Source organism: Pelodiscus sinensis, chromosome 1 (genome assembly GCF_052426305.1).
Source record: "Pelodiscus sinensis isolate ZL-2025 chromosome 1, ASM5242630v1, whole genome shotgun sequence".
In the NCBI taxonomy this organism is placed as follows: domain Eukaryota; kingdom Metazoa; phylum Chordata; order Testudines; family Trionychidae; genus Pelodiscus; species Pelodiscus sinensis.
The window spans coordinates 61,483,953-61,507,918 of NC_143052.1; the positions used below are offsets into that span (position 1 = coordinate 61,483,953).

Here is a 23,966-nt window from a genome sequence, read left to right on the forward strand (position 1 = left end):
AGCAATTCAGATATTTAACATTGACAGATGTAGTAATATAACTTAATTTGTTTTGTGATAACTTTTTTCAGTTAGATTACTGGCAAAGTATTTAATCTTATAGATATGTATTCTATAGGATTGGCTTCGAAATGTGATAACTTTTGTAGTGCTCAGTGTTAGAATACTTAAGTATCAAGTGTAGCAATGTTTGATGTTAAATTCTATTATTACTGCCTCCAGGTGCAATTTTTTATTAAAATCAGTTCTGTAAGCATTTCTTGAATCATTACCAAAAATGCTGAGTTTTCCCTTCCCTAAGAGAGAATCTATAACATTACGGACATGTTCTCTAGCCTCAGACTATCAACATACCCTGATATTTTAACATTTATATGTAGCTTTCTTCTGTCAGCTTTCGTCTGTCCTATTTTGTGCTGTTAATGTCTGAGGGTATGTCTACACTACAAAGTTAATTCGAACTAACTGACGTTAGTTCGAATTAACTTTGATAGGCACTACACTAGCACTCCGCTAGTTCGAACTTAATTCGAACTAGCGGATCGCCGAACTAGGTAATCCTCATTGTACGAGGACTAAGCCTAGTTCGAACTTACTAGTTCGAATTAAGGGCTGTGTAGCCCCTTAATTTGAACTAGTGGGAGGCTAGCCCTCCCAAGCTTTCCCTGGTGGCCACTCTGGCCAACACCAGGGAAACTCTATTGCCCCCCTCCTGGCCCAGGACCCCTTAAAGGGGCACGGGCTGACTACGATGCCGGTGCCAGGTGCAAGCCTGCCAGCACCCAGCTAGCAGACCCTGCACCTGGCACGGCTCGAGCCAGCCACCCGATGCCCCACAGCCCTCCCCCTCTTCCCGGGACCAGGCTGGCGGCTCCCGGGAGCTTGCCCGGGACCGCAAGAGGCGGGCACCCGCCTGGTCTAGTGCGGACATCGTGGACCTCGTCCACGACCTCCGCACTAGGCACAGGAAAGTGGCCGTCTAGAGCAGGAGAGCTGCCAGCCTGACCACCCAGGAGCAGGAGTGCATGAAAATCAAGGTGGTCCACTGAGACCCCCAACCCTGAGCCCTGAGCTTACAATGGCCGTACTGGGTCAGACCAAAGGTCCATCTAGCCCAGTAGCCTGTCTGCCAACAGCGGCCAACCCTAGGGATCCTGGAGGGGATGGACCGAAGACAGTGACCAAGCCATTTGTCTCGTGCCATCCCTCTCCAGCCTTCCACAAACTTTGGGCAGGGACACCACTCCTACCCCCTGGCTAATAGCACTCCATGGACCCAACCTCCATCACTTTATCTCACTTCTCTTTAAACTCTGTTCTAGTTCTAGCCTTCACAGCCTCCTGCAGCAAGGAGTTCCACAGGTTGACTATTTGCTTTGTGAAGAACAACTTTCTGTTACTAGTTTGAAGCCTGCTACCCATTCCTTTCCTTTGGTGTCCTCTAGTCCTTCTATTATGGGAACTAATGAAGAACTTTTCTTGATGTACCCTCTCCACCCCACTCATGCTTTTATAGACCTCTATCCTATCCCCCCTCAGTCTCCTCTTTTCTAAACTGAAAAGTCCCAGTCTCTTTAGCCTCTCTTCATATGGGACCTCTTCCAAACCTCTGATCATTGTAGTTGCCCTCCCCTCTCCCACCCTCTCTCTTCCCCTCTCCCACCTCCTTTTCCCAGTCTCCCCGAGTTTTGTTCAATAAAGAGAGATTCTACTTTTGACCACACGTTTTCTTTATTTTGTACATCAGGAAGGGGGGCTAGGGAAGGGTAAGTGGAAGGAGGTGAGGGAGGAATGGGGTACGAGCCCCCGATGGGGAGGACTGGGCTGGCTCTGCGGGCTTCTGGGGGTGGAAGCTCTCCTGCAGCCCCCCAATTGCCCCCTCTCCCCAGATGGCAGCCTGCGGCAAGTGCAGCCGGTCTGATGGCCGAGTGCTGTGATGTGCCCAGTGTGGGCACTCAGGGCACTCCAAGACAGGACTGCTTTGCAAGCGGGGCACCCCTGAGAACTGTCTGTCTGGGGTGGGGGTCGGGTCCCTTTAAGCACAGCCCTCGGCTAGCCTGAGGCAGCAGCTCCACGCTCTAAGTCCTCATCTGATGCCCTGCCGGCACTACTTCCGGCCATCCTTAAGCCCGGTTCAGGGTCCACTTAATTTGGACATGCTAGTTCGAATTAGCAAAACACTAATTCGAACTAGTTTTTTAGTCTGGCTGCGTTAGTTCGAATTAGCTTAGTTCGAATTAACTAATTCGAACTAAGTTAGTTCGAATTAGCGCTGTAGTATAGACATACCCTAAGTTGTATTGTAAAGTTTCCTAAATCCTTCACATATGAGTGAACTAAATAACAGAGGGGAAAAATTGGGGACCTTGTGAGGTCCTTTAGCACACTCAGTCATATACATAATTTTAGGAAAAGTATGAGGAGTGTTTATTATGGAAAAAATTGTGACTTTTTGTGAAGTGGAAGAAATTGAAGATTATACTCTAAGGTGATTTCAGTTCTCCTTTAATCACCTGCTTTCCTTCTAATAATGACATGTTCTTTTAGTTCAAATTATTTTATTGGTATCTGAATTGCTAGCTGAAATTAATGGTAAATCCATGAATCGTTTTTCCTTCAGAATCTTTCCTTTTCTCTCCCTTCATAATTCATAGTTTCTTCATTTAGCTATATGAGAATTTTAAAGAGGATGCTAAATTTCTTCAAAGATCAGTTAGTGAATTCAAGCAAATTAATTTATTTGCTTGTCAATTCCCAGAAAATTCGTTCTGTATGGAAAGAGTGAATGTTGCAGTTTTGAGAAGGGTCTACTGTTTCTTTACAAGGTGATTGAAACCCTCTTAAAATGTCAAACTCAACCTTACCTGTACAATTGTGAATGAGAACTTCTGTAGTAGATACTCTAGTTTCACTTTTATCCTTTCTAAGGAGATCTGTGGCTTTGATATGGAGAATTTTTCAGAGAAGATCATGGTAATAATACAGAATGGTCTTTTTGGATTACTGTGTGGTGCCACTACAGGTTTAAATTTAGGTTCTCTTGACAATGTAGTTATGGGCATGTTATATAGTAGCCAGTTTTTAAAAAATTGCAGAGAAAGGCCTCTACATCTAACTTTCCTTTGAGGACACTTCATAATCACTTGGATATGCAAGAACTACTCCCTTCACCACCTTGTATTAAAATTCTGATTTTAACTTAATCTGGTTAGGTTTCCTTCACATGTTTTCATAATAGCTATAATACAAGGTGGTGATATAGACTGGGATTTTCAAAGCAACCTAAAGGAGTTAGGCACTGAACTTTGAATATTTTAAAAATTCCTTCCAGCTGCCTACAGGCTTCCTCTGTGTGGCCAGTCTTGTGCTTTGTCTCTGTGTAGCTTGACTTCTTTCTTGCATTCCAGTAGTTCTTTGCTGTAGGAAAATTGGTCTAGACTAGAGCATACCGGCCTCTATTCCGTGCTGCATAAAGAATTGGAACAAGTGATTTACAATGGAAGAATGGAAATAAAAGGCTAGATGCCACGTTTAGCAGCAAAAAAAGTGAGAGGGAGAGAGCGTGAGAGTGAACGAACGAACTCCCCAGTCTTCCCATAGATCCCATTTCATTTTTACTAAATTAAGTTTTGTGTAACTAGTATATTCAAAGTTTTTTACTTCTGGTTGACGTAATTAAGTTGTCTATCTCATAAATAACTCCCTCAATGTCTGGCTACTACATAACATGCCCATGACTCCATGAAGGTAGAATTATCATGGAATTTTGTATCATCAGGAGAACCTTGAATGGCTAGAGATCCAACCCTGCATCTTTCATTCCTGTTGAAATCAAGAGGCATTTGGGCTTCACCTCGTTGCCTGCAGGGGCTAGAAAGGAGTTTTTAACCCTGATGCATAACTGGCTAGATACATTGTGAGGATTTTTTTCTGAAGCATTATAGATTGACCACAACTGGAGAAAGGACACTGATTGGGATGGATCATTACTCTGAGGTAGTACAGAGAATCCTGTTTCATAGATGCCTCACTGGTGTATCTTGCTCACTTTCTAAGGTCAAATTGATCACTGTTTCTTGACTTGGGAAGGAATTTTCTTCCAGGTCACATTGTCAGGGATCTTAAGAGTTTATTCAGCTTTCCTCTTCAGCATTGCCTGCTGCAATAATATGTACATATCTCAACTGCCTTTGTTAGGGCTTATCTGGTATAGTTATGCTAGCAGAGCACTCTAGTGAGATGCATATTTCAGAAGGCATTTTACTGCTGGTGTTGTTAAACCATTCCCCAAACATCATGAAGCATTTTTCTGTTAGCATAACTATGTCTACACTGTGGGGTTTTCTGGCATAATTGTATTGGTCAGGGCACAGCTTGGCAAGATCTGTCAGTGAGTGGGATCTGGCCCAAAACTTTATCAGGCCCTGGCTCTGCCGCTAATATGTTGCCTGGGAGCTGCTGGGGAGGCAGGAGCCCTTTAAATAGCAGCAATTGAAAGAGCTCCTGGCTTACGGCTGCTGGGCCAGTTGCTGTGAGCCCTTTGTTGTGTCTTTAATTCAGAGATGGGCAAGATAGGGTCCGCAGGCTGGCTCTGGCTTCCAAAACCACTGGATCAGGCCCATGGCTGCCCTGCCACTCCCCCCTCCTCCTGGGGACAGGGGAGCACATGAAGTCTCTTCCCCCCCAGCCAGGAGCACGCAGCACCAAAGGGAACTGCCAGCTGTTCAAAACTGGTGGGTCTCTTTAGGGGCCGCATGCCCCTGGGAGGGTGGGGGTAGGGAGCAAAGACTTCATGCACTTCCCCACCCCCAGGCCAATCAGGATCTGTGGGCAGGGAAGCATGCAGAATCTCCTGGTCCTGCCCCTTCACCCAAGGCTTGGTGTCCCTTCCAGGGAGGCCCGCAACCACTTCCAAAATTTCTGGAGTGGCCCCCCTTCAAAAATGATTGTCCAGCCCTAGCTGATAATACAGGTTGTACCTCCCTGTTTCAGCCAGCACCCTTCGGATGTGACTGGTCCTGAACCAGGGAATGTGCTGGACTAGTGGAGGGCTCTGCTTTCCCTCTGGCTGCCCCAAGGCTCCATCATTCCTCAGGAAGCTCTAGTACCACCCAGGGCTCTGCTGTCCCCACAGCAGCTGGGGGGTAGAGGAGGGCTCCACTTTTCCTGCTGTGGTTTGCTGCCGTACGGGGCTCCACGTTCCTGGTGGGGCCCCTGGTGAGAGCTCTGCTCTCTTCCCTTATGGCTTTGCTGCTGCCCAGGGCTTTGTGTTCCTGCTGGTGGCTGGGGGCTCTGCTTTCTCACCAGTGGCTCTGCTGCTGCCTGGGTCCTCCACTACTGCCCGGCGGCTCTGTGCTCCCACCAGCTGCCACCTGAGGTTCCCCAGCAGCTCCACTGACACCTGGGGAGCTCTGCACTCCACCAAGTAGCTCTGCTGCTGCTTGAGGCGCTTTGTGTTCCTCCCAGTGTCTTTACGCTCCCCCAAGTACACCTGTTGTGGTCCAGGGTCTCTCTGCCCCCCCCCCTCCCCAAGGGCCTCTCTGCCACCCTCCCACTGGTGACAGGGTGTGTTGCTCTTCCCTCACTTTCTCCCCCACCACCTGGAAACTGGGGGCTCCACACTCCTCCCAGCAGCTTTGCTGCCTCCAGGGCTCCATCTCCGCCCCAAGCTTGGCAACGTTCCTGGCCCCAGCCTGCTGGCTAATCCCTGTAAGTCAAGGGGTCACCATGATTATGCTGGACCCAGGAAGTCCGGATGACAGAGTTTCAAGCTGTAGTTATGCTGGCAAAGCTTAATAGTGTGGACTAAGGGTATGTTTACACTACAGCACTTAATGTAGCACACGTGGTACTGTAGCACCATAATGTAAATGCTTTCTACATTGATGGAAGTTTTTCCATCAATGTATTTAATCCGCCTCTCTTAGAAGTGGCAACTGTGTTGATGGAAGAATTCTTCTGTTGACCCAGCTGCATCTACAGTGGAGGTGAAATCATTCCAGCTAGGTTACTCATGGTGTGAGAACTTCCACTGGCCTGAGTTACATAGCTAGGTCAATCTAATTTTTAGATGTAGACTAGGCAGGCCTAAGCCTCAGTTCACTGTAGACTGAAATGCTTTAGTCTAGCTAAAATAATTGTGCTCAGTATAGGATTCTCTGGCTGAAATTTAGTGTACAAAAGGTTAGACTACATGATCTATTCTAAATTGTCCCTTCTGAAAATGATAGTATGCATAATACTAACAAGATCAGTTCCACTAAGCAGGATAAAGAAAATGTATTTCCAGTCATGTAGTGCAGCATGTAGGTAGCAGATTTGGTATAAACCATGGTTTCCCAAACTATGGGCCACGACCCGGTACTGGGCCTCAGGGAAAAAAATACCAGGCCTCAGTGTGGCTGCTGGGAGGAGGTATGTGTGTGTGTGGGGGGGGGAACCAGCCACTGGGAAACAGAGTTGGGGGCAGCAGGGCTGTCCTGCGGAGATTGGGGGAGGCGAGCAAGCTGCCGGCAGAAGCAGGGTTGGGAGTAGCGGGGCTGTCCCACTGAGATGGAGGGGGCGGCAGAAGCAGGGTTGGGGGTAGCAGGGCTGTCCCGTGGAGATGGGGCGGAGGGTGGGAGGAAACCAGCCTCCAGAAGCAGGACTGGACGGGGGCTGCAGAGCTGGACTGGGGGGATCGGGACAAGAAGGGGGGGGGGAAGCGGGATGAACCCGGGCACATGAGTGAATCCGGCTCCGGGGATTCCATTTTACCCCCCTCTACCCCCACATACCCTCCCTCGAGTAGTTGTGAACTGCCTGGCTGGCAGACACACTCAGGCAGCATGAGCATATCTACCAGCCAGGCAGTTCATAGCTAAGGAGTGATATACCTAACAATAATAAAACTTACCTAATTAGAAAATACCGGACATTTTATATGTCCGGTATTTTCTCAATTTGTTTCCTAGACAGAACCCTCAAATACCGGACTGTCTGGTACAAAACTGGGCACCTGGCAACGCTACCCCTCCTTGCACCCTCCCTCCTAGCCAGATACCCTAACCCCAATCTGCTCCTGCTCCCGTCTCCTGGAGTGCCCATGCGGTGCCGGGTCTCCCAAGCCCTGGCCCAGACTGAGTGGAGGATGCAGCTGGGTGAAACACTGAAAATTTATTCATTTTTAATTCTTTTTTTATATGCATTTATATTTTTGGGCTGCAAAAATCAGTACTGAAAAAAACAGGTTTCAACTCAAGTAAAAAGTTTGGGAAACCCTGATCCAGCCAGCTTTCTATCCATCTTACAGTCCATTTATCTAATCCATATTCCCTTAACTTGCTGTCAAGAATATTATGGGTGACTGTATCAAAAGCTTTGCTAATGCTGGCACTGGGGGCTTTGGGAGGACCAGAATCAACTTATTTGAATTTTCATCATTTGCTTAATGAATATGCAAATATGCAAATGAATGTTACAGGTCCTCCAAAAGCTCGTGAATGGATTTACTGGTCCCTGTGTCAAAAAGTTTGGGAACCCCTGGTATAAACCATTGATACTTAGACTGAAGTTTACCAGCCACAAGTGGCTCTTTAAAGCACATATTAAAAATGTGATTTCATTGTTAATTACGATGTTTTTGCTATGTTGTTTTACCAATTAATGTAACAGCTTGTACTAAGATTAACTTATTTGCTGTGAGAATAGCGTTAGTACATATGTACTAAAGTAAATGAAACCGTGAATTCACATTACTGTGACTCTTTTTGGCTAATGTTGATAACATGACTTTTGAATAATATGACTGTTTTCTGAGTGTCACTGGTATAAACTAGGATATATTCTCCCTAATGTATGTGCATCATTTTTGTTCACGCACTAATTGTTTCAGAAAGCAATTGAAGGCAGGTCCCTCCCCTCCTCCAATTCCTATGAAATGAAGAGATAAAAAAATATGTACAAACTGATTAAATATATTTTTTTTAAATAGGAGATTTTTCCAAAGCTTGGGATGTTCTTCTTGATCATATCCAGTCTGCAGCGCTCAGCAAAAATAATGAAGTTTCCTTGGCTGCTCTGAAAAGTTTTCAGGAAATTTTACAGATTGTCTCTCCTGTCCGAGACTCAGAGAAACCTGATACACCACCTGCAATTAATGTGCCTGCTCTCCTAGGGGCAATGACTGCTACTGGTCTGGGCAGATCGTTCCTGAGAACTGACTCCATAGGAGAAAGAATCGGAAGATATAATGAATCTGAGCCACCTGTAATAACAGATGAGATTGAAGATTTAAATCTTTGGTGGGCTGCCTGGAACACCTGGTATAGGATTGGCTCAGAAAGTACAAAGCCTCCAATTACTTGTGATAAGTTGACTTTCATACCCAGCCAACCTTTTCTTACAGCTTTAATTCAGATATTTCCAGCTCTCTACCAACACATCAAAACTGGTTTCAGCATGGACGATCTCCAAAAGCTTGGTGTCATTTTACATGGTGCAGTTTCAGTTCCAATCAGTTCTGACGCCTCCCCTTTCATTTTGCCATCTTATACTGAAGCAGTTTTGACAAGTCTGCAGGAAGCAGTGCTTACGGCTTTAGATGTCTTACAAAAGGTAATAATACAGCTTTAGATGTCCTTTGAAAGGTAAACCATACTATATATTGGTTCTTTTGCTTTGCCACCTGCACTATGTTGAGTTAAATTAACCTTAGTTGCTTAGTTACTTCTAGGTTTGAGACACACTATTCTTATGTAAAAGATAATTTTGCTTCTTTTGAAGAACGATCAGAACCAGAAGCTCACTTTTTATCCTGTTCCTACTAAACTCAGCTTCTTGCCATTCACCAGCTCTGTTGACATGAATGGTGTAATCTTTAATGAAATCTCTTCTGTATCACTATGAAAATACTTAATATTCAGTGCTGTATTTTCAAGAATTTGCTTGACTGTGAAATTTTAGCACTATTGTTAAATATACTGGAAGAGGAGAAGAGGCAGTACACTCAGTCTCTGTGGGGGCAGCTTTTTTATATTGTGTACTCCAGCAAAATCTGGAATGATGGTGATCCTAATTTAAGGACATGCAATTATGTAAAGTGAAGGAAAACAACAAACTTCAGCAAACCCTTTTGTCCTCCTTCCCATATATACTCTATAATAAAAATGTTAGTGCTTTGCTGAAGAAATTCTTATCAAAGACCTGGTTCCTGAAAAGCACCATTCATAAGTATGAAAAGTTTCTGCTGCCTTGTATTTTAGCTCTATTACAAAAGGGCGATCTGTATGATGTGAATATACAGAACTATTTTGTGAATGAAACAATCTATTAATTAAATTAGTTATATCCAGTAGCCTTTATTTTCTTTTAAAATGTATCACTGGTTAAATGATGTTGCTCCTACCTTAAAATTGAAACCACTTGCACTTTGTTTCTTTATTTGCTAAAAATGAGAGCTATGTTAAAAATGTATAAAGCAGGCATGTCCAAAGTCCGGCCCGCGGGCCAATTGCGGCCCGTGTTCTGGTTTAATATGGCCCCACAGGTAATTTGGCAATATCTATCTTTTATGGCCCCCAACGAATCCATATGTATTGAGATGAATACATTGTAAAATCTCAGTTAATGTCAGTTGGTCTAAATCAGTTATAAATATATTTGGATACAACATGTATACTTGGTGTTATGTTCCTGTTCATATTTTTTGAACTTAAAAGTTGATAGACAACCTTTATTACCAATAATATGTAATGTACTTTACAATGTTCCTGACATATATTTCAGCTTCCTGGATTTTTTTTCATCTGGCCTTCAGATATGAAAGGCAGAGTGATTTAACACCTGTTTAGATTTGTCATCCATGTGACGAAATGAAAAGTATGTTGTTTGCAATGAACTTTGCATAAAATAGTTAATTTGCATTTAATTTTAATGGTTCAAAGAATGTCAGGCAAAATGGTTGGCCCTCACTCATGTTCACTTCATCAAATCTGGCCCTCTTTGAAAAAAGTTTGGACACCCCTGGTATAAAGCATGGGCAGCAATGAAAAAATGCTCCAGCAAATCTCCTTTAAAAGAAGATTTAAAACAGCATTTAAGAGAAATACTCTGTGGAGGAATATAGCAAACTATTCTTCATTTTAGCAGCATGCTTTTTTTCTTTGTGGAACTACAAAGATATTTTTTTATGCATGTAACCGTCCATGTTTTCTCTTCATCCCTCCCTCACTTCCTCCCTCCTATTACTAAAGCGAACACTTGGATATTATGAAAAGCCAGAATTAGGTCCTAACTTATGAGTGCTTCACTCTGCAATGAAGTGGGTTTTACCCACAAAAGCTATATATATGTTTTGTTTTTCTCTAAGGTGTCACAGGACTACTAGTTTTTTTAGTGTTCTTTACACACACCATTACATTAAATTTTCTAGGTTTAAAAAAACAGAAATAGGGGTGTATGGACACATGTGAATCAGCAGAGCTGGAACCACACAGACCTCTGATACTTTGAGTTAAGGAAGTAACTAATAGCAACAGTAGGTAGAGCCCTGCAAATCATGGATATCTGCTTTATATTTGTGTGTATCCATGCTCATTTTTGTGGACACTGATGCAGATATAAATTTTGTATCCATGCAGGGTCTAACTGTAGGTTATTCTCCTCTTGTTGGACCAACACTGAGGGAGGAAGGGAAACTTTGGCAGAGCATTAAAGAGACATTTGCTGATAGTAGAGGGCATTCAGGAATCTTGGGTTCCATTCCAAGTTTTGGAGTGGGGAATGTTCTCTAGTAGGCATAGACACATTTCCCACCAATCTTAACTTTTTATGTTCCATTCCCTCCAGTTTGTCCCTGTTAGAGTCCTGTCTCTTCTCCAACTCTGGTTCTTCATCCAAGCCCCATTCTCTTCACCTACCCAGTCAGTCTCCAGTTTTTTACTCCAGTTCCAGTCTCCTTGCTCATCAAATCTTGGTCTCCTCAATTCTACCCACACTCCCAATCTGCTTTCCCAGTCAATGTTAGTCCCCTGTTTCTATCTTCATCCTTTATTAAATCCGTATTTTTCTTTTGTTGGCTTCTAGTCACTACTTGTTTCTCTCCTGGACTTCAAGTCCCAGCCTGCTGCCCAGCCAGTCCCAATTTCTTTGACACAATTCCCAGTTTCCCTCTCCTCTCCCTGCCTTTCCCACTTTCTGCCATCCATCAGATTCCTAATACCAATCTAACCTCACATGACTCTTACAGGTACACCTTTTGTCCCCTCTGTATCAGAGTTCTCCACAGTGTATGGGCACCCGTGAAGGAGGGTCATAGAATCATAGAATAATAGGACTGGAAGGGACCTCGAGAGGTCATCGAGTCCAGCCCCCCGCCCGCAAGGCAGGACCAAGCTCCGTCTACACCATCCCTGACAGATGTCTATCTAACCTGTTCTTAAATATCTCCAGAGAGGGAGATTCCACCACCTCCCTTGGCAATTTATTCCAATATTTGACCACCCTGACAGTTAGGAATTTTTTCCTAATGTCCAATCTAAACCTCCCCTGCTGCACTTTAAGCCCATTACTCCTTGTCCTGTCCTCAGAAACCAAGAGGAACAAATTTTCGCCTTCCTCCTTGTGACACCCTTTTAGATATTTGAAAACCGCTATCATGTCCCCCCTTAATCTTCTTTTTTCCAAACTAAACAAGCCCAGTTCATGAAGCCTGGCTTCATAGGTCATGTTCTCTAGACCTTTAATCATTCTTGTCGCTCTTCTCTGTACCCTTTCCAATTTCTCCACATCTTTCTTGAAATGTGGCGCCCAGAACTGGACACAGTACTCCAGCTGAGGCCTAACTAGTGCAGAATAGAGCGGCAGAATGACTTCACGAGTTTTGCTTACAACACACCTGTTGATACAACCTAGAATCATATTTGCTTTTTTTGCAACAGCATCACACTGTTGACTCATATTCAACTTGTGGTCCACTATGACCCCTAGATCCCTTTCCGCCATGCTCCTTCCTAGACAGTCGCTTCCCATCTTGTATGTATGGAACTGATTGTTCCTTCCTAAGTGGAGCACTTTGCATTTCTCTTTATTAAACCTCATCCTGTTTACCTCTGACCATTTCTCTAACTTGCTAAGGTCATTTTGAATTATGTCCCTATCCTCCAAAGAAGTCGCAACCCCACCCAGTTTGGTATCATCTGCAAACTTAATAAGAGTACTCTCTATCCCAATATCTACATCATTGATGAAGATATTGAATAGTACGGGTCCCAAAACAGACCCTTGAGGAACTCCACTTGTTATCCCTTTCCAGCAGGATTTAGAACCGTTAACAACAACTCTCTGACTACGGTTATCCAGCCAATTATGCACCCACCTTATCGTGGCCCTATCTAAGTTATATTTGCCTAGTTTATCAATAAGAATATCATGCGAGACCGTATCAAATGCCTTACTAAAGTCTAGGTATATGACATCCACCGCTTCTCCCTTATCCACAAGGCTCGTTATCCTATCAAAGAAAGCTATCAGATTAGTTTGGCATGACTTGTTCTTCACAAACCCATGCTGGCTATTCCCTATCACTTTATTACTTTCCAAGTGTTTGCATACGATTTCCTTAATTACCTGCTCCATTATCTTCCCTGGGACAGACGTTAAACTGACCGGTCTATAATTTCCTGGGTTGTTCCTGGGTCATTTGGAGCAGATGAAAAACAGGCTTTGTGCCCTCAGTTTAATTGTCTGGACCTGGACCAGGCACTTCCCAGAGCTGCAACTACAGGCTAAGTCCTGCTGAGCTCCAGGATGGAGCATGTTCATTCTAAACACAAGCTTCCAGGCAATTTAGATGCTAAAATCTAAATCTGTGCTGACCATGTACAAATTCAAATGCAAATTCCAAGGAGAGTCACAAAAATGATTCAAGGAAACAAGCTTTCAGATGTGAGGCTTAAGGAGTTCAACCAATTCAGCTTATTGAAGAAAATAGTGAAAGGCAACTTTTGCACTGAGTACAAGGACTTGCATATAGGAAAGAGATCTAATAGTTGGAGGCTTTTCAGCCTAGCCGATGGGCATTACAAGATCCTACGGCTACAAGTTGAAGTTAGATAAATTCAACCTTGAAATAAAACACAATTTCCTAACGGAGGGTTATTAAACATTTGATTAGTTTACTACGTAAGGGACTCATCATCACCTGAAATCTTTAAAACAAGATTAGAAATATTTTTAAAATATACTTTCATCTGGGAGAAACTCTGTGACCTGTGTGGTCTTGGAATTTATGACTTCCCTTTGGGGATACCCTTTCTTTATGGGTCTGTGTTGCCCTCATTATGTTCATAATGTTGCAGGTTGCCATTAAGATAATTACTATAATCAAATTTAAGATTCAGGGCTTTAGTCTCATGCAGATATAAGATAATTTTTTCCTTGGTGCACAACTGGACAGATATATTTTGTTTTTGTTTCTTTTGCCTTTCTCTGAAGCATCGGAGATTGGTCACACCTGGTGGTGGGACACCAGATGGAGAGGATCAGTACTCTGAGGTGGTACAACGCATCCTCTTTCTACATACCTGGCTGGTGTGACTTGCTCACATTTCATCACCAAATTTGGTGTTGACAGAGATTTTTCCCTCCAGGTTAGATTGCTAGGGACTATGAGCAGGGCTTGACAAGTGGCAGCGAGCCCTGCTTGCCAGCCTCGCGGTTTGGCATGCTGTGCATGCACAGACCACGCTGCGCATGTGCTGATCATGCTGCAGCGCCATGCCGGGCTAAATTGGCGAGCCCTGACTATGAGAGTTGCTCACCCTCATCTGTAGTATAGGCAGTGCTTTTTTTGTGACAGTACTGCCCAGTATGCAGTACCGGCACCTCTTAATGTCTTAAAAGGGCAATGGTGGCCCCGCCCTGTTTTTTGTTTTGTTTTTTCTTCTCTCAACTTTTCCCCTGGAGTACCGGCACTTTTTTTTGTTTTAAAAAAATTCACTAAATATAGGTCATGGTTTGCTTACTTCCCAAGTGTTCCCAGTTTTGTTCCCTTGGGTAGTTCAGTCCTAACTTGCTAGCAGAGACTTTGTGATCCCATGGCAGGATGATCTATGTGCATTCTCACTGTTCCCACTGGTTTACAAGGTGCTCCTCAAAAGCGCAGAGACAGGGTGAATGTCATCCTGATAGTCCCAGCCTGGACCTCCCAGCACTGGTTCCCCATTCTACTGGAGCCATCAGTTCATCCACCAGTTCTCCTGCCCCTCCAGATCTCCTCACACTCCAGATCTCATCAGAGCCACCTCCACCAACCAGAACTCCCCTTCCTCCATCTGACAGATTGACGGTTACGTGGCTAAACTGGAAGGAGACAAGCCACTTGGAACAAGTCCATCATGTCCTCCTTAGCGGTCAGAAGCTATCCTCCTGACTGACTTACCTAGCTAAATGGAAGGGTTTTTCCTGTTAGTATTCACAGCGGGGTAGGGACTCCACATTAACTTCCATCCCAGAGGTACTGGAATACCTTATGTCCCTTAAGCAGCCGTATCCATGTTCAATCCTCAGAGTGCCAGTTGCTCTGTGTTCACAAGCTTCCTTGTTGGCCGCTTCTTCAAGGGTATGGACCCAACGACCTGTCCCAGCATGGGACCTTAATCTTGTTCTCTCTGTGCTCATGGGGGCACCCTTTTGAGCCATTGGCCACATGCTCCCTACTTTACTGTACCTGAAAGCTGTGTTTTTGGTCGCCTTTACCACTACACGATGAGTGTTGGAGTTTTGTGCTCTGTCAGAGCCTCCGTATACTGTTTTTCATAAAGACAAGGTTCAACTTAGGCCCCAGTAGGCTTTTCTTCCGAACATCATCTCTTGCTCCATACCAGCCAGGGCATTTCTTCTTCAAGTGGCCCCGTGGGTGCTCCACTCTAGGTGTCGGGTCCATCCTGGCGCCGCTGGTCGGAAGATTTCAGAGCCATCTTCAGCCGGTCTGCGCATGCCCCCTGCAGCGTGCAGCTTTCGTGCCTTTGATCACGAGCGCAGACCGGCTCCCCCGCCAGTTGCTCTCAACCGTCCTAGGTTGCTGGCGGAGCTTTGTGATCTCCTCAGACACAGAGCAAATCCTGTCAGAAAGAATTGTAAAATAGTTAGTCTTTGTTCAGTAGTTAGTTTCCTGTTAGTTAGTTAGTTTTGAAAGAAAAAAAAAAGAGAGAGAAAGACATCGTTCTAGTCAATTTCAGCCAGTGCTGCAGTTTGCCTAGTCAGTTTCATCATGCCTGGGACACCAGGATTCAAACGGTGTTCCCAGTGCAAAGGGGCTATGCCAGCCTCAGACGGTCACACAGTCTGTGTCCGTTGTTTGGAGGAGTCCCATGTGCCCCAAAAATGCGCTCATTGCTTGAAATTAACCCCGTGGACACGCAGGGACAGGGATCTCCGGCTCAAGCTTCTTCTCTGCGACAAGGCTCTTCAGCCTGTACAAACTTCACAGGAGCAAATAACTGCTCCAAAGAGAAGGGTGCTATCACCAGGAGTGCCTAAAACAAAAAAGAAAAGGCTTCTCCCGCCCGCTCTCTCCCCACTGTCCCCCTGCCGTGGGTGAGTCAGGACTAGTCGGAGGCAGCAACAGTGGGCATTCGACCAGCATCTAAATCACTTTCCTGGTCTGTGGCAGAATCATCTGAGCCACGCACAGTTTCGGCTCCTGCAGCAGCTTCCCCTACTTATAGGGAGCATACATGGACCAGAACTCCTTCGGGGGATAAGCTGGCCATGCCACTAATGCCACCAATGATGCCGCCTGACAAGGAACCGTCCCTGCAGCAGCGGTACGAGTCATGCCAGCTCCATACCAGCCAGGGCATATATCTGCCTGTTTTTTACCCAAAGCCACACAAGACCCTATGGGAGCAGAGACTTCATTCCCTTGATGTCAGGAGGGCCCTTGCCTTCTACATTGACCCATTCCAAGCCCTTCCAGAAGTCTTCTCAACTATTTGTGGTGGTGGCTGACCACACAAAAGGCCTGATGGTGATGTCCCAGCGTATCTCCTCCAAGATCACAGCTTGCATCTGAGCATGTTATGACCTGGACAAGGTCCCTACTCCTATCATGGTGTATTTCACCCATGCACATGCCTCTGATGACCTTGCTGGCTCATGTTCCATTCCAGGAGACCTGTAGAGCTGTGACACAGTCCTCTATTCATATCTTCATGTTGCACTATGCTATCATTCACCAATCCAGGCAAGATGTGGCATTCAGCATTCCGGTGCTCAAGTCAGTGACTTGTTGACACCAACCCATCTTCTTTGTGAATCACCTAATTAGAATTAATATGAGCAAGCACGTGAAGAATTAAAAATGGTTACTCTCCTTTTGCAACTGTTCTTTGAGATATGTTGCTCCTATCTATTCCATATCCATTCTCCTTCCCCACTGTCGGAGTAGCCAGCAAAGAGGAACCCGAGTGGCAATTGGATCAGCAGGGTCATGAGTAGTGCACTGTACCAGTACCACTCCCTGGGGCTCCACAGCCAACCCAATGGATAGCAACTAGGGAAAAACTTTTTGGCAGTTATGAATGAGGCACATGCACACCTAATTTGAATAGATATGAGCAACACATCTCAAAGAACAACAGTTACAAAAGATGAATAGCCATTTTTTCTTGAAGATTGTGTTGTCTGACTAAAGTAATGGGCTTGACATAGGGGAGTTTGAGTGAAAGGTAAGCACTGTGATGTCAGACTCTGCAAGATTACTTTGTAGTTTCTGTCATATTTGATGGTATCTGTTTGGATAATTTTCAAGTACAGCAGAGTTCTCCACTGAAGAACCTTTGGTAGTTTTTTTTGGACATTGACCAAAGGTGTGTGGATTTTGTGTAGATTCTCTCAAGGTAGATGCATTGGAAAATGTTACCCATTATATTAAGGTGACTGCTTAAGTTGCGTTGAAAGTCTGTTTCATTCTCTTTTTCCTTTTTAAGTTCCAGTGACGCTGAAAAAATAAACATAATTAATAAAGATGGCCAAGAGAGTGCTGATAAATCTGTATTTATATTTTTGTAATGTACATTCTAGTTTTTCTGAGACTGTTAATTCCTCTTAAAAGATTTTAACATTGGTACAGTTCTTGAATATTGAAATATCATGGAGTAAATATTTTATTATTAATGCTTGGCTTTTGGGTTTTATAGGCCATATGTGTAGGTTCAGAAAACATGCAGATAATGTATCCAGCAATCTTTGATCAGCTACTGGCATTTGTAGAATTTTCCTGTAAACCACCTCAATATGGACAGCTGGAAATGAAACACATTGCAAATGCAAAATATAATCAGGTAACTTCTTAGACATCATATCTGTTTTGCATATGATGTCTTGTGAATGATCAGTTCAACTTCAGATGGATGTGGATTACCAGGGCGCATCCATTTTCCCCCAGTGTGCAAAAACTTTCTGGTCAGCTTATAGTAATAATTAATTCATTAATTTCTGCAGGTATTTTCATCCTATATATAAATTTTCTTCTCTTGAAACTTTCCATTCCTTTCTACAGGAAAAACCTTTAATAGACAACTATCTTGCTTTATTTTATCTTAAAATTTTAATTGGACTTAAAGTAATCTTATTTTGGAAAATTCTTCCACCATAGTGGACAATTGTTTAATCTTGTGTGCTGTGGGAAAATAGAGCATGATAAAATTTCTTTAAATCCATCCAAATACTGATGGTCTTCAAAAAACATGAAAATATAATTCAGTATAATTTGCGGTAATTGTTTTATGTGTATTAATTTTTCTTATTCTGTTTGTCCTGCTACACAATGGACTCTCACTAGATACAACTATTTGCACCGGTGAGTTAAATTTCCTTAAGATTGTCCTAATGTAGTAGTTTTGCATAAAATACAGCACTTGACCTACTAAAAGTTATCTTACCTAAATCTAGTTCACACTCTTATTCAGAATATTATGTTTTTTCCTTTGTAAATTATTTTTTGCTTGGATCAAAACTGTTACATTGTGAAATGTATTCTTGAGAATCTTGCATTTATTAAAACAGGAAAATGAAAAATGTAAGTTTGTTATTGCATAACTAATGTTTTTCCATGTTTTCGTCAATAGTGTACTAATTTTATTTTTCTAGGCAGAATGGGTAGCCCTGAATTATGTACCATTTGCTGAGAAATCTTTGGAAGTTGTGATGGATTTATACCAAAAGACTGCTTGCCACAAAGCTGTAGTTAATGAGAAAGTTCTCCAGAATATTATTAAGGTAAAAAGTTTGCATTTTGTTTATGAACTAAAGTAGTGACTTGTATTTGGAACAGTTAGGGAACAGTGTGGATTAGGAGTGGGCAAGAGACTGCCAGTGGGCCACATCTGGCCAGCCAAGTTGCTCAGATCTGGCCTGCGGCCATCTTGGCATGACCCTTAGACTGAAAGCAGCTCACACTTTAAACAGCTGACTGGTCTCTGCTCTGGACAGCTGGGGAGGGAGGAGGAAGGCTTCACATACAGCTCCTTCCCCCAGAAAAATTTTTCTCAGCTCCTATTTGCTGGAAACTGGCTAATAGGTGTTAAGAGATTTTGCTAGGGGAGCGGGAGCAGCGTGCAAAGGCTCCTCCTCCCTCTACCCCACCATGCCCAGAGCAGATCAACATGGAGCAGCCAGCCAACGGAGACTTCAGCAGAGAGACAGACTCTGCCTCAGGTTCCTGCAGACCTGCTGGTTGGGAGCAGTCCAGGTAAATGCCTCCTAGCCAAAGCCTGCCACTGGCACCCCACCTTTTCGTTCCCCCCAACTACCTGCCCCAGGTAATCAACCAACACTTCTGTGCCCCTTCCCCCTTTTTTCCAGGTCACAACTCTCTCCCAGACACTGCACCCCCTTCTAAGCCCTTCTTCCAGTCCAGAATCCTCCCCTGGACTCTGCACTCCAAGCCCTGATCACAATCCCCTTCTTCACCCAAACTCCCTCTCAGACCCCACAGCCCCTCCTGCACTAGGAATGTTAAGAGGCAGGTAATTCACTAAGGCTGTGTCTACACCACCCCTTTTCCGGAAAAGGGATGCAGATTAGACACTTCGTAATTGCAAATCCGCGGGGGATTTAAATATCCCCCGCGGCATTTGCATTTACATGGCTGCCGCTTTTTTCCGGCTTGGGGATAAGCCGGAGAAAAGCGCCAGTCTAGACGCGATTCTCCGGAAAATAAGCCCTTTTCCGGAGGATTTCTTATTCCTACTTGAATATCCCCAAGCCGGAAAAAAGCGGCAGCCATGTAAATGCAAATGCCACGGGGGATATTTAAATCCCCCGTGGATTTGCAATTCCGACTCGTCTCATTAGCATCCCTTTTCCGGAAAGGGATGCCAATGTGTAGACATAGCCTAATTGTGTAGTCAATACAATAGTCAGTAAGGGAAGTTAACCTCTGCTGCGGCTCTGCAGTATAAGTGTAGTAAGAGATGGGCTGGCAGCCTGCCTCTTGCTACATTTAAAATGCAGACTTGCCGAGCTTGTTCAGTCCCAGTTTGTGCCGGGTCCAGCAGTTCCTGTCCATGGGGATTCCCAGCAGGGAGCTTGGACTCCCCGCAAACAGGAGCTGCTCCACAGTATGCGAAGAAACCTCTGCCCACAGTGAACCTGGGCCTATTGCGGGCAGAGGCTGCTTTGTGGCAGCCCCTCCCCCCAGAGGCTGGAACACACACAATCTATTAGGCTGCCCCCCACCCCCCAACCCTCAGGCTCTGGTGTGGGAGGGTAATGTGAGGAGTGTCTTTCTCCTTCTCAGTGCAGAGCCACAAGGAGGGGTTTTCTTCTGCTTCTCACTTCTGTACAGCCCTTGACTGATTTTTTTTTTCTATCCGTGATCCACCCCAATACAAAAAAGGTTCCCCACCCCTGTTCTAAGCCTTCTCCTTTGGTTTCTATTCCACTCCTCCAGTCGGGTTCTCTTCCAAATCATGGAGTCTTTGTCCTCTAGCCATCTTCCTTTTTACCGTGGCTGCTTCTCTTGTCAAAGCTGTTCCTCTTTCTCCAAAAATCTGTTCCTTTTTTTTCTCCTGTATTTTCTCTTGAGTTCTCATTCTTATCCCACTACCTGAGAGTCTCAGGCTATGTGGTTTTAAAACTTGATCAGTGTTCTGCTTCTATTGATCATCCACTCCTTCAAACCCCAGTCCTTGCAGAAGTTGGAGAAAACAGGGTCTCCTAGATTCAAGCAACCCCTTTACCTGAGGTTGGTCCAATATGAACGAGCAACCATCAAGGTTTAGCAACTCTCCATTTTCCCTATTCTAGATGATATATAATGAAACTATGATAGTAGATGGTGGAGTCCACAAACACTGAGGCATTTAATGATAAAGCAATTTCATAATATCAACCTAAATTCATAAGCTATTCATAGACCAATTCTCCAAATCATCACATCAGCATTAGTGAACGGAAATAAGATCAGTTGTTTAAATGTATACAGTAGAATCTTAGAGTTACAAACACCTTGGGAATAAAGGTTTTGGTAATTCCTAAAATGTTTGTAACTCTGGAAAAGAACCATAATGTTTTGTTAAGTCATTGTTCAGTTGTAAACTTTAATATAGCTTTGAAACTGTACTATGCAGAAGAAATGCTTTTAACCACCTTAATTTAAATGGAATTTGTCTAATCTTTTTTTTGTATGTGCCCTGTATTTTTAGTAGTTTGCATTTAACAGAGTACTGTACTGCATTTGCTTTTTACTTCTCTGTTCTTGCTTGATTGTGTACTTCTGGTTCCAAATGAGATGTGTGGTTGACCAGTCAGTTTGTAACTCTGGTGTTCAGTTCTGATGTACTTGTTAAGTGTGTGTATTGACCTGTTTACTGCAAAACAAATATCCTTAGTATATAGTAAATACAATTTTTCCTGTGGGACGACGAAAGTGACATCATGCGTCACTCTGCATCCTGTGGGAAAAGTTTTCATCCTTCTGCCCCTCTGCCCTCAGCCACCTTCCCGCTACCATCTCCCTGGCTGCTGGAGGAGGTGGCCTGTCCTGGGTGAGTGGCACCAGGCCAGCAAGTGACTGTTCCGGGTCCAGGCAGAGGCAGCGCACTACAGCACCGAGGCAGTGCAGGGCCCTCTGTCTCCTACCCCCTCATGCCCAGACCTGCACCCCAGTCCTTCTGAGCCACTGCACAACAGCTGGCTGAAGGTCTAGCAGTCACCACATGGCAAGTGGCTGCTGGTGTTTTAAAAACAGCTGCTCCTGGGCACCAGCAATTGGACCGGCACGGATGGGGCTGGGGAAGGAAAGGAATGGGCTGGAGAGAGGGGTGGAGGGAGAAAGAGCCCAGGCTGGGGGAGAGGAGGGAGGGAGAAAGGGCTCAGGCTGGAGGGAGAAAGGGCTCAGGCTAGAGGGAAGTTGCTTGGGGAAGGGTCTTGGCTGGGGGAGTGGGGGAGGGGGAAGGCCCCCTGGCTGCCATTGCTGAAGCCCAGCCCTCCCCAGTGGCTGGGGGGAGAGCCAGGGTTGCCTACCCTCCGCAACAGGAGGGGCTGGTGAGCAGAGCGAGCAGGGGGCACAGCCCCCTAGTAATCATTTGAAGAAGACTAACTCTTTCCTGCAGTAAGTCTACTTGGAATTCTAGATCTGAGTCTTCTAACTTCCTTAAGTAGTAGGTAATTTTTGGTTCCAAAAGCTATTGATTAGCTATTTGGGAAGAAATGAAGTGGAGACCATATGACCCTGTTCATTAGTTTGACTTTGTGGGAACCGGTAATAGTGCTTAGATTGATGGTCTCTAAAACAACTTTCTGCTTGCTTGGTAGGACTGCTCTCACTCACCTTTCTGTTTTCCAATTCCTTTTTAAACTATTCCTTCTTATCATTTATTAATTGCTATTAACTTACTTGTTGGAATTAGCAAAGATAGCATGACAGAGACTGGAAAATCTTATCCCTACTAATTTTGTTTCTCAGGCTGGTAACTCTGTTATTCCATCCTTTCCTGAATAGTTTATTGGCCTTCTTTTAAGCTTTTGTCTCCTCTTAATTTTAATAATGACCAGATGCATCTCTTGGACAATCTGTATAGCTTCTGCAAAACCTTTGAATGCCTTGTGTTCTTTTCTTCAAATTGATGTCTTCACAACTTGGGAAGGTGCCAGAGCTGTTCTTCCCAAGTAGACAGCTAACTTCTCCAGAACCCCCTCATAGTGATGAACCACTCCCAATTTATTTGCAAAGGGAAGGGCAATTAATTTGTTAGAATTAGCAGAGATGATAGCTGTAATCTAGAAAAAGAAAATTAGCAGGTAATTTTCCAATGTAATTGCTAATGGATTAGCTCTTAACGCTTTAACCTTAGATTGGGTTAATCAGATCTGTGCTTTAGCCAGATCGCATACAATCAGTAATCTTGTAATTAGAAGAGAGCATCCTAAATTCCATCAGAAAATGGAGGGAAATGTATTAATTTCTGTTTAACATCTTTAGAGATCTCCTGTGGAGATTTTCTTTACCTTAGATGTGTCTGGCTTTTAGATTTCTTCAAGGAAGTCTAAAGCTTATTTGAACTTTCTCTTCACAGACACTGAGGATACCTCTGAGTTTGAAGTATGCTTGCCCCTCTGAAAGCACATGGAAACTAGCAGTATCTTCTCTTCTTAAAGTTCTTTCTATTGGACTACCAGTTGCAAGGCAGCATGCCTCTTCTGGAAAATTTGACAGTATGTGGCCAGAATTAGCCAACACATTTGAAGACTTTTTATTCACCAAAAGGTAAATGCAACTTTATTTTTAAAGTTGTTAAAAATGTTTATAAATGTCTTTCTTCTTTACTAAACTAGTCTTTATGGTAGATAATATATAATTGGAGAAAGGAATAGTGCATGTGTGCACGCAAAACATGAAGTCCAGTGAAAACAATCTTATATTTAGTGATATTTTTTGTAGGTGACAGTGTTTTAAAGAACACTTGCTTTTCATACAAATTAAAAAATGTATGTTTAAAACGTCACTATTATCTCTAATTGGAAAAAAAGTTCAGACATTACAGCCAGTCCCCGAATTACGAACGAATCAACTTAAAACCGTTCGTATTTACAGCCAGCCTCCTATACAGCTGGTCCCCGAGTTACGAACGAAATCCGCACTTATGGACAGCGTGGCCATACGTAAGTGAATGTAATCCGACTTACGAACAGATCAAGTTACAACCTAGTGTTTGGTACATAACTCATTTGTAAGTCAGGGACCATCTGTGTAGTTTATTATAGTAATACCTAAACTGAGGTTGAAAAGAGGGCACAACTTTTTTGTATTTGACCATTGTTCTCCATGCAAACCCCAGTGAACACTGTCTTCACACACAGCTCTTGAACATGTGTTCATACCTTTTTAATTTTTCCACTTTATTACAACTCAATTATTTTTGTTATTAATGTGTACACTGTGTTACTGTACAATTTTTTTGTAGGAGTTCCATTATGATGCTTTACTTCTGCACTCTTAATGAGTTATGAATCTTAAACATTTTAATGCTTGCTTTCCATTTGAAACCTTTAGAGTTCATGTTTTTTTCATTATATTTGAAATTAATAAAATGACTGCAAAGTATAATGGATGATACTTAATTTATTCACATTTTATTAAAAATCTACAACATAATGGTGACTGATTCGATCACAGAGACCCCCTTGAAACTCTCACTTGACATGCTGAAATACCACTGAGCTAGTCTTTCTGGGTTCCCCTTTACTCTATCTTGCTAAACCGAGCCCTCTGACCTCCTCCAGCACTGACACAGAGATGGGGTCATAGCCCTATGCAGACACTAATACAGACACTGAGATCAACGCAGCTCTGGAAAGGCTCAATCAAAGGGACTTGCCTCAGCTTCCAGGTGCACTCCAATAGGACCTGTACACCCACATAAATCCATCTTATTCTGTATAAAAGTTTTATGCAGAGCAAGGTGATATTGTCCATCCTC

General features: G+C 43.7%; 1 protein-coding gene across 6 annotated transcripts in view; it reads left to right on the forward strand.

Annotated features, from left to right (window-relative positions):
* Positions 1 to 23,966, forward strand: part of MON2 (MON2 regulator of endosome-to-Golgi trafficking) — a 161,699-nt gene that overhangs the window by 94,647 nt on the left and 43,086 nt on the right. For 5 of the 6 annotated variants that reach the window (XM_075930840.2, XM_075930828.2, XM_075930863.2 and 2 more), the window contains 5 exons: positions 7,973 to 8,595; positions 17,181 to 17,324; positions 17,825 to 17,842; positions 18,133 to 18,261; positions 22,563 to 22,753. In XM_075930840.2, coding sequence (XP_075786955.1) covers positions 7,973 to 8,595; positions 17,181 to 17,324; positions 17,825 to 17,842; positions 18,133 to 18,261; positions 22,563 to 22,753 — 1,105 coding nt within the window. The remainder of the gene's footprint in view (positions 1 to 7,972; positions 8,596 to 17,180; positions 17,325 to 17,824; positions 17,843 to 18,132; positions 18,262 to 22,562; positions 22,754 to 23,966) is intronic. The other variant, XM_075930836.2, reaches the window with a different exon arrangement.